Here is a 10,470-nt window from a genome sequence, read left to right on the forward strand (position 1 = left end):
TATTTTTCTGTTGTAGTGTGTTTACAAGGCCGGCCGGTCTGCTTGGTAGTCCTGAAATAATAAGCTTCCTTGTCCGATGGACCTTCCTTGTCGGATGGACCTTCCTTTCACTATCTTGTTGCATTGATGACGCTTTTAGCAGTTAACGCAAAAGACGTGCGTTCGGTTCCCGATTTGGAGAAGATGTTTATCAAGAGTCTGTCTTTCCGCTGGGTGGGTATCTTACAGATGTGGTTGGAGAGGCCCGCCCCCTAAATGTGGTGAACAGTGTCGATGATAGCAGAACATGTTTGCAGTCTAGGCCTTATTTTAGTTACTTTTAGTAAGGTTTTGCGGCGCTTGTAACTGCATAAGGTCTTAAGTCCTTACAGGGAATCAGGCTTACTCTGCTCACCTCTCTAGCTTCAACAGCGCAAAGTCTGCCTCGACTATCAAGGCACCCTGGAAATAACGGGTCATAAGGGTGTGACAATCATACAAAAAAAAAGCAGAGGTAAAAATGCCGATAGTAAGGATTAGGATAGAAAAAGCAGGAGTTCCCTGTTGCCGATCAGGCACAGTTTTGAACATGACATTGATGAATCAGTCCATTTACAACTCTACTGTGCAGAAGAACATGTAAAAAGCCCCCCATTTGCGAATGGCCTTAAGACACTTCAGTCAGTAGCTCCGCCCTTTTACAACCAAGTCAGAATCGTAGAGTTATAGAAGGACTGTGAAATGACTTCTGGAGACGGTTTGAATTTGCCTGCCAACTTGTTTTCTCTTCTACTGATGTCCCATCCAGGGCATCTTTTTGTGGTTATGATATGCTCATAAGTCCAGCTTAGTTGTTTTCGTTTTAGTTATATTCTTCTGGTTTAGTTTGCTTGGTTTTCTGCAAATTAACCCACTAACTTTGGGTCCAATTTTATACAACTACATCTTTCGAGAAATGCATGCCAAATTGTATCTGTACCAACTCGTTCGAGATATGCATAACAAACCAAATACCCTCATTTCGGCTGTCATGTTGTGCTGACACCCTCAGTGTGTGTCTGATCGAGGCCGTATTCTCAGCAAGTAATGAGGTTACTGTTGGCAAACAGCGTAATGTGTGGGTGGTTAGGTAGTGCCACTGGTAGGTCTTACTCTTACTACTCCTTTACCATCCTTCTATTTTTTCCGTCTCTTTTTATTTAATTTTCCTTGTACTAATTGACCGGGTTTTTTTTTGCCGAGGTGACCCCCTTTATTAAAACAAAACTATCAGCCTGGTGTTCTCTTACGGTCAGTATGTGAACTCTTTAAGGACAAAGCTGATACATTGGTCCGAATAGCAGAAGATCAGAGGCAACGTCCTGGCACATTATACACAAGTCAGAATTACAAATTTGTGTAATGCGTAGTAAGTGTGTTGTTGTCTGCCGTTTCAATTTTCAGGTAAGGAGACATAATTGAAGAACTTGTATTTAAATCATAATGACGCTTTTTAAAAAAAAGATCTTCCAACTAGCGCGTCTTCAAACGTTTTTAAATCTCTAGAATTAGAATGCCCATCGTCAGTGTTTTAAAATGTAACATTTAGTAAAACGTACTTGTGGCGTGTTGCCTGTATTGGCTGGAGGTTCGTCGTCCCAATCGGTTTTCCAGCCCCGTTTGTCAACACATTCGCGTGTTTGAACAAGGGAGTAGGCGAGATGTTGTACAACGTGCTGCAGTTCTTCTGCTGGGCACGCATCCATTTTGGAGGAACTGGGTGTGAGATGTACATCCTTTTGTCATTACTGGGTTAAGATGAGTTCGGCTTCTTCTTTCCTGTCAAACATCTGCGCTCTTTATATGTCCTCCTTGTTTTTTTTATGTTACTCTCTTGGAAAAGCCCATATTGTCGGCATTTATATGGGCTATTTGTGTTGCAAGTTCCGTAAAACTCTTACTAAAACTAAACTGAACCAAACTGAGTTCTGATTTGTGTAAAGAAACAGCTCTGATGAGAAGAAAGGAAGCCGTCAAAACATATCTCAAGGTTTACTTCCCCATGTAGAGGAGATCCATATGCTTTCTTCCACACACCTCCCCCCTCCCCACGCAAATATTTCTTTCTTTTCAATCCTCATCAGTTTTATTTTGTCTACTCTGAGCTGACGCTGCTTTAAGAAATCTTTATGGAAAACGTTTCTCTCCTCGATCGGTCCGGAACTCGGGTCTCGTGAGCAGTGGAAAGAAATGTGTAGTTCATCCGACAGATCACAAGAAATTCACTGGCGTCTGTTGTATAGCACTGTGTGGTGCTTCGCTTTTGCACGCAGGAGGCTCGAGTTCGATTCCAGAACGGGGAGAAAATCTTTAACGACTTTGTCGGTTTCCCGCTTCCTAAATGATCTAAATTGTGGCTTTGGGGGCGTTAAAGCAATTGCATGAAAAGACACTTAGCTCCAAGTGACCCTATTTTGAAAAATTAACCGGTTAGTCGGGTATATAGATCCATCTTTTACGTGCTCTATTATTATCCATCATGGCGAGGAGACATACAGAAATAACCTCTTTGTGATGATACACTTCATGCAGACTGGAAGTATTATTCTCTCTCTCTCTCTCTCTCTCTCTCTCTCTCTCTCTCTCTCTCTCTCTCTCTCTCTCTCTCTCTCTCTCCCCCCCCCCCCTCTCTTCGTGGGTGGTTGGCGGGTGCTGTGGTGTGATTTGCTCATTTTTTCCTATACCAAACATCTGTTTTCCTTTTTAACCTACTTAAAAAAATATTTTTTAAAATTGTTATCATGTCAGTATGTTTCGCATTACTCAAAACTCAAACTTAAACTTTTCACCCCCCCCCCTACCCCCCAGGTGAGAAGAAAGATACCGGAGGTAAGCGCTCCCGGCCCAACAGTCTGACCCTGAGTAGCGAGGGCCTAACCACCAGCCCAGGGGCCGCCAACACCAGCGGGATGGACGGGGACAAGAAGGACACGCCTCGGCGTACCGGCAGCGCCACCTACATGGAAATCCCTATCAGGGACGAGGGCGAGACGCCAGAGGGTCTGGATGAGCGGTCACGTGACACGGTGACCCCGGCTAAGAGTATAAGCTCCTCCCTCTCCAAAGACAGTCTTTTCTCACCGGACGTCAAGGTAACAGCAGGGAGCTAGTACACAGATTCTCTGGTAACAGGAAGACCTGACCCGTTAATAGCGGTTACAATGTTGCGGTCAGGTGTTAGGCCGTAGGAGACCCAAGCGCGATTTCCAAATGGGGAGATTGACAAGGAATATCTCAGTGTTTCTGCCATTATACTATTCCTCTCAGCCAGGGATGACCCTGACAAGCGGAGTCGAATCCTGCCCCCTAAAATAATTATCTGAATTTTGTCGATGTGGGAGTATAACACCTGCATTAAAAAAACCCAATAATAATTTTAAAAATAGTTTGTAATCTCCTCTCCATTACAAGCTCTTCACTTTTCAAATGCACATGGCGTTATACAAACCATGTGTTTGTACAATGTAACTAGAACTGCAGCGATTCTATTGTTTGTTATGACCCGCTTATTTAGCCAACTTGAATACAGTAGAGTACGTATGGGATGAACTAGAGTGCAAGGTGTACACTAACCATCGGGCCACCATTGTGCAACAACTTCGTAATGCATTGATTGCAGAAAAGAATGACATACCGGGGAGAACCATTTCAAGTCTTACTCAATCTATATAATGTCAAATACTCGTCACCACCGCAATACGAGGCGGGCATACTTGGTTTAAATTTTTTATGGATGGGGGTATGTTGAACATAATATGACGAATAGACCTCGTCTTTTGAACATTATCTATTGGTAATTATATTTTCTTACACCTTTTGAGTAAACGCTAGTATTAACCACAGCCATAGTTTTTATTCCAACCGCATTTCTTTAAGAAAGGCAATTTTAAAGGAGCTTAATATATTTAGTAGCATGGTCAGTTATCAATGTTTATGTGCTGTTTTAGTGTTTTTATCTCCAGTCGAGTGGGAGCTGTGCCATCTTTTAAACGAGGAAATAGAGAACTTTACGTTGTGATTACCGATGAATATTTTAATTGAACAAGCAGAAACCTGAATTTGTAATACATTTGGTTGTCAGAAGTTTACAGTACGGTCGAGAAAGGTGAAAGGTCATTGGCACTAGAAATTTAAACAGACGTTCTTTAGATCTGCTGCAACATTCATTAGATTTTACATTTCATATTGTGTGTGTGTGTGTGTGTGTGTGTGTGTGTGTGTGTGTGTGTGTGTGTGTGTGTGTGTGTGTGTGCGTGTGTGTGTGTGTGTGTTTGTGTCTTTGTACTATCCATTTAAAGAAACACAAAAAATACCATGAAGGATATCAATGCTATACCCCCCCCCCCACACACACACACACACCACCACTAACCTCCACAACGTCTACCAACACACTCACGCCCTTTCGTGTCACCCTTCAGGGTGCCAAGGGAGGTAAAGCCGTGAGTCCCGGCTCTGAGGTGAACCCAGCGACCTCCTTCACAGTGGACCTGGGCGACCACCCGCCCCGTAAGATCAACATCAACACGAGCCTCTCCGAGTTCGTACCCCCCAAGATGAGGAAGAACTTCCGAGATCGGAAGGATCGTGTGGTGTCCTCCCGGACCAGTAGCTCCAAGGAGTCGACGCCAAGCAAGAACTCTGTGAGAACATGGGTGATTTATGTCTGTTCTGTTTGGCGCATCTCTCTCTCTCTCTCTCTCTCTCTCTCTCTCTCTCTCTCTCTCTCTCTCTCAACTAAATGGCTGTTATTTTGTCAATGTACTTTCTTTACTCAAACTCATACAAAGTGAGTGGTAATACTCATGATAATAATAACAATAATAATAATAATAATAATAATAATAATAAAAATAATAATAATTTTTTATTATTATTGCATCTATTGAGCGTGTATCCCAGCATGTTCTATGTGCTTTAATGACCTGATTGTGTTGGAATTGCCGTAAAACTTTTACAAAAGCCAATCTAACCTCTCCTCCCCACCCCATCTTATTTCTCTCTCTGTCTCTCTGTCTCTGTCTCTGTCTGTCTCTGTCTCTCTCTCTCTCTCTCTCTCTCTCTCTCTCTCTCTCTCTCTCTCTCTCTCACTCAACTGAATTACCGTTGTTTTGTGGATGTGCTTTACTTAAAACGCACACTTTTACAAAGCCTCAGTTAGGATTGCTTCTGTTGTCCCCAGGAGGAGAGGGAGTTATCTCCCGGCCATCAGCGAAAGATCGAGGAGATGTGGAGCGCGGTGGAGAGCAAGGCCGCCAAGCCAGGCAGTCGACTGAGCAGTGTCCAGGCCACCCTAGGCTCGTCATCACTCAGGTCACCCAATCTAGAGGACATTGATCGGCTGTCCGAGTTCTCGGAGGAGAGGAAGTCCACTGAGAGAGAGGCAGACAAGAAAGGTGAGGGAGGGTGGTGTGAGGGAGTTTGGGGGGGGGGGGGGTTACTGCAGGGTGTGTTTTTGTAAGTGTTTGTGTATGTGGAAGTGTCTGTGTATGTGGAAGTGTCTGTGTGTGTTTGTGTGTGTGTGCACATGTGTGTGTTTTTGTATGTATTTGAGTTCACATATTGAAGTACGTGCGTGCATGCGTGCGTTCGTGCGTTCGTGCGCGCGCGCGCGTGTGTGTGTGTGTGTGTGTGTGTGTGTGTGTGTGTGTGTGTGTGTGTGTGCGTGCGCGCATGTTGCTGCTGCTGTTGTTTTGTTGTTATTGAATACTACTGTTAATAATAATAATAGATAGCATTTGTATAGCGCATATCCCCGCTCAACAGCAGGCTCTATGCGCTTTACACTATATTATTACTGTTAAGTCTTACCACTTTTCTGCCCGTTATAGTTCTCCACTCTGCCCTGTCTTTTTCTCTTGTACCCCTCTTTCTTTCTCCGCCCCCCTCCCTCTCTTTTGCTCTCTCTTTCTCTCTCTCTCTCTCTCTCTCTTTTTTTTAGGGAGAGAGAGAGAGAGAGAGAGAGAGAGAGAGAGAGAGAGAGAGAGAGAGAGAGAGAGAGAGAGAGAGAGAGAGAGAAAGGCAGACAACCAAGTCGTAACAGGGGCATTAACTACTGGCATCAGTTGTGCCCCTTTTGCTTGTTAGAGTTCCCCGTCCTTTGCGTCATCAAATTCTTTTTATTTCCCTTCTTTCACTGTCTGTTTGATGAACCGTGTGCGACAGGTTCTCATTTCCTTAACGTTTAATGGATTTTAGAAAGAGAAATCTTTGAAATAAAAGCTTATATGAGGATTGGTTTTTCCATGATGTAAGGTCGACCAATTGACCATTTATTCCTGAAGCAGGGAGGCAAGAGCCACTCCAAGTTACAGAAAGACAAAATTGTTTCTATCTATGATCTTATCATTGACTGTTCATGCTGTAAATGGATGTCAATCAGTTGTTAGTGACTCTTTGTTGGCAGGCCATGGCCTAGTGTTTTATTGATAGGATTAGTAGTTTATGTATGATAATGCTTGGTCTCAGTGTGCCAATCTTAAAAATTGTTTTGACTACAATGTTGAGATGACCCTGGTTCGAATCTTTTGCTTGGCATTTTTTAACTTTGGGTCGTGAAGCTGTTTTGGCTGTCCCCTGTCTTTGTTCTATTGGAGATAGATGTCAAATTAGAGGTTCCACATCCTAAATAAGGGTTTGGTGTTGAAAGGGATGTGATACCAATATCGTACCTATTGTACGTGTATGTATATCGTTGGCAAACTGTTCGAATGTTCTAAGGTCAGAAGGCAAAATTTTTCAGGGGAGAAGACTTTTTCATTTATTTAAAAATGTGCGCCTGTCTATGTGTAGATCTCACTAGCTTACTCTGTTGTATGATTTTTAAAATATTTTGGTGTGTGGAACATCTTCAGGCCAGAGACCAGTATCCAGCAAAAGCCCGCAGACTTCTAAATCCGGTGGCCGCCGGCGGACATCCCCATCTGGCACCCCCTCTGATCCCTCCTCTTCATCTTCGGCCGCCAAGTCGCCTGTAAGCCACGCCCAGTACTCTGACCCCACCTCTTATCTCATCGACAAGATGTTCGAGGGAGGCCATTCTTCCTCCCCAGCCAGCAGCAAGGAGATGTCCCCAGAACAGAGACTGTACCGTGAGGCTGCTGGTCATGATAGGCCCAAGACTGGGGGGAGCAAACCTACCAAGGCTTCGGCTGCAGGGGGCGGGGCCTCCTCTCGCAAAAATGATCTCAAAACATCACAAACAAAGACATCGACTGCAAAAACGTCAAACACTAAAACGCCACACGCAAAGATCTCTAATGCAAAGACGCCGCCACGCACGAAGACGTCTCAGAAAACTGTGGCAATTGATGATGACCTCGTTGATGATGAGGAGGATGTGGAAGAAGATGATCTGAGAATTACAGAAGGTGTGGCGGACAAGGGCAGGGAGGATAAAGAGGATAAGGCGAGTGAGGCAGGGACGTATACGATAGAAGCGGATAAGGAAGATGAGGTGGAGGAGGAGGCGAGGAAGAGGATAGATCAGGTGTTTGGCGTAGATGTGGATTCGTTTGTGGATCGTCCCATCATAGATCCACAAAGGATGGCGAGTCCTGGCGGCTATGACAATGTGCGGGAGGACACGGAAGGGGACAAGACTCCCCAAGACGAGATAAACAATTTCTCCTCTGTGTTTGGCGCCGAGCGGGATGATAAAGACAATGACGCTGATGATAACGATGATGATCTCCTCCTAGGAGACGATGATGAAGATAGGCCAGAGGTGAGTGTCTTGTCTGTAGATTTATGCTTTTGTTTTTCTTCTTGTGTGTCTTCTTGATCGTGTTGTTGAATTTTTCCCCCCTTTTTGTTTCTATTCATTTTTCTTACTTTTCCTAGTGAGAACCTAGTGCATCATCATCCAAACCAATAATTCGTGCCTCCGGACAGCTCTAGTAAACTGCTAGGTATAGTTGATTGTGTATGGGTTATGCGTTTATTTCAACATAGTCAGGCTGTTTAAGACCCCGGTCGGATGCTCAGATTTCACGTTCGTTCCAGAAACGAACAAAAACAGTTGGATATAGAACCATGAAAAGTTCTAAAACTTTCTAAAAACTGCCCTTGTTCAAGAATACCCCTTTGAAGACTCGAATCACAGTTGCCTATGCCTATACTTTGGAACTAACCTGTTGTTTGCTGTTGTATTGTGGAGAAGCAAGCACTTCTTTAGAATATTGCTTAATGCTCCTCCTCCTCCTCCTCCTCCTCCTCCTCCTCCTCCTCCTCCTCCTCCTCCTCCTCCTCCTCCTCCTCCTCCTCCTCCTCCTCCTCCTCTTCTTCTTCTTCTTCTTCTTCTTCTTCTTCTTCTTTTTCCTCTCTCTCTCTCTCTCTCTCTCTCTCATCTCTCTCTCTCTCTCTCTCTCTCTCAAACTCTTCTCTCTTAGACTCTCGGCATAACAGTGGGGTGAGAACTTAAGCTGCAACTGTTTAGAACATCAGTTGGGGACCGAGGTCTGTGGAATAATGATAGTTGGTGCTTCACTGTTGCATGCAGGAGACGTGAGTTCAATTCGCGAGTGGCAATGTTTTTAATTTTATGAATTGTCTCTGACTGTTTGCTTAGATGCTGCATCCTGCTCAATCCTGGCAGATGGGGTGCATCAGCCTATCTGTTTATTATGATCTTTGTCAATTGGGAAAGGGGGGGGGGGGGGGTGAATACATTTCCCATTAAAAGGCAGGTAATGGTTTCCAATAGTTCTGTCGTGTCTGCTCCCCTTGCTCTCAGTTTACAGACAAAAATGTATGTACATTTACTGCGAAAATGAAACTGGAATAGGGAAGAAGAAGTGCATTATGCTAATAATGAGCTGGTAATTGCTTTTGTTACTCCATGACTGAGCTGGTGGAATTTGTGAACTGTGCGGTCAGCGCTATTAATATATTACATTGTCTGTGCAATAAGAATACATTAATGCATTCCTCGTGTGAACGTTGACTGTGATTAATGAGTGCAGTCGAATCTGCTCTTACGGTCACCTGTCCAAGGCAATCACCTGTACAACAGTTTCCCTTTTGTCCCCTTGCGTCTTGTTTATAATATGATGACATAGCCCAACACATTTACCTGTCTGAGGCATCCACTTTTGTCCTCGAATGTGGGCGGCCGTCTTGGACACTTTTGATTGTACTTTACGTGTGGACGTAGTGGAAGGGTGCCACTGTAAAGTCCAACTTCTGTTTTTTCGGTTTCTCTGTCTGTGTCTGTGTCTGTCTGTCTGTCTGTCTGTCTGTCTGTCTGTCTGTCTGTCTGTCTGTCTGTCTCTTTCTCTCTCTCTCTCTCTCATATTTTCTCCATGCTTTTTATGACAGTTATTGTGTGAACTAAAAAACTAAACCTATGGTCAGAGGGTTGCTGGACGGGGTCTGCTACTTCTACTTCTTTTCCTTTTCGTCATTACTTTTGTCTTATTTCGTTCCCTAGCGTAATATAACCGTTATGTGGTCTGCCGTAAACCCAACACGATAGCCACCAACCTACCACCCAGTGATATCGAATTAAGTCTTTTTGTGCTAGTGCCACGAAATGTCAGAAACGCTGGTGGTTGGAGGGCCCCACTGGTTATACGTCCTACTCCTTTACTTTTCCTCTGTTCTTTCTCTCTGTCTGTCTTACTTTTCCCGCACGCTAAGTAATCATGGTAAAGTAAATTTACTCAACTACATCACGAAATGTCGTCAGTAAACGGTTAAAAAAGTGGAAAGATAGACCCTAGACACTGATGTGGAAGTTTGTATTGAGTCTCTGGTAGGTCCCAATTTCTCCCGATGTTTCCTTCATTTCTGACGGACGTCTGTGGTGTAGCAGTTAGGTCCTTCGCTGTTGCACGCAGGAAACCCGCGCTCAATTCTTGAGTATGGGGAGACATTTTTATGGAGTATCTATTATCTATGCTGTCTTTCTCCTGTCAGGCGCCTGTTTTCTAAATGATTTTAAAATTGTGTTGATGGGGGTGTAAAAACACCTACATAGAAATAGTATATGTTTTACTTAGCTCTTGTAGTTAGTGACAAATATTGTGTCGATGTATTTATCTTTTGTCAAAACAAAACAGGCGCTACTGATGGGTAGGCGCTTGGCCCTGAAAGAGTTAATTGGCCCTGAAAGGGTTAAGTAGCAAGACATAATAAGTAATTAATGAACCGTGAGATTGCCAAGTTGGGCATGGGTAGAATCGCCAAGCCACGGGTTATCTCCCTCGTGGCCGCTATCTGGGCAAGTTGTCAGTGGTCATGCAATCAGGCCCAGTCCGGCCACTCGTCACCGTCTCCACACTATGATTGCGATGCAAACTGACCACGATGTCCACTCCTACCTGTGGGCCCTGTGGGTCAGAGTTGGTGACCGGGGGTTAACGCCAAGTTTAATGTCCTGTACTGTCCATGGTCAGGGCTAACAAACCCCAATGGGCTCGTGTTGCTGTCCGGATTGTGCGGGTGGTTGGG

General features: G+C 44.3%; 1 protein-coding gene across 1 annotated transcript in view; it reads left to right on the plus strand.

Annotated features, from left to right (window-relative positions):
- LOC101853620 (centrosomal protein of 170 kDa protein B) overlaps nucleotides 1–10,470 on the plus strand; it is a gene marked incomplete in the record, with an annotated part of 149,958 nt that overhangs the window by 92,485 nt on the left and 47,003 nt on the right. The window contains 4 exon segments of the mRNA XM_013082702.2: nucleotides 2,827–3,110; nucleotides 4,440–4,661; nucleotides 5,201–5,414; nucleotides 6,873–7,744. Coding sequence (XP_012938156.1) covers nucleotides 2,827–3,110; nucleotides 4,440–4,661; nucleotides 5,201–5,414; nucleotides 6,873–7,744 — 1,592 coding nt within the window.

The sequence above is a fragment of the Aplysia californica genome, unplaced genomic scaffold (assembly GCF_000002075.1).
Source record: "Aplysia californica isolate F4 #8 unplaced genomic scaffold, AplCal3.0 scaffold00189, whole genome shotgun sequence".
Lineage (NCBI taxonomy): Eukaryota > Metazoa > Mollusca > Gastropoda > Aplysiida > Aplysiidae > Aplysia > Aplysia californica.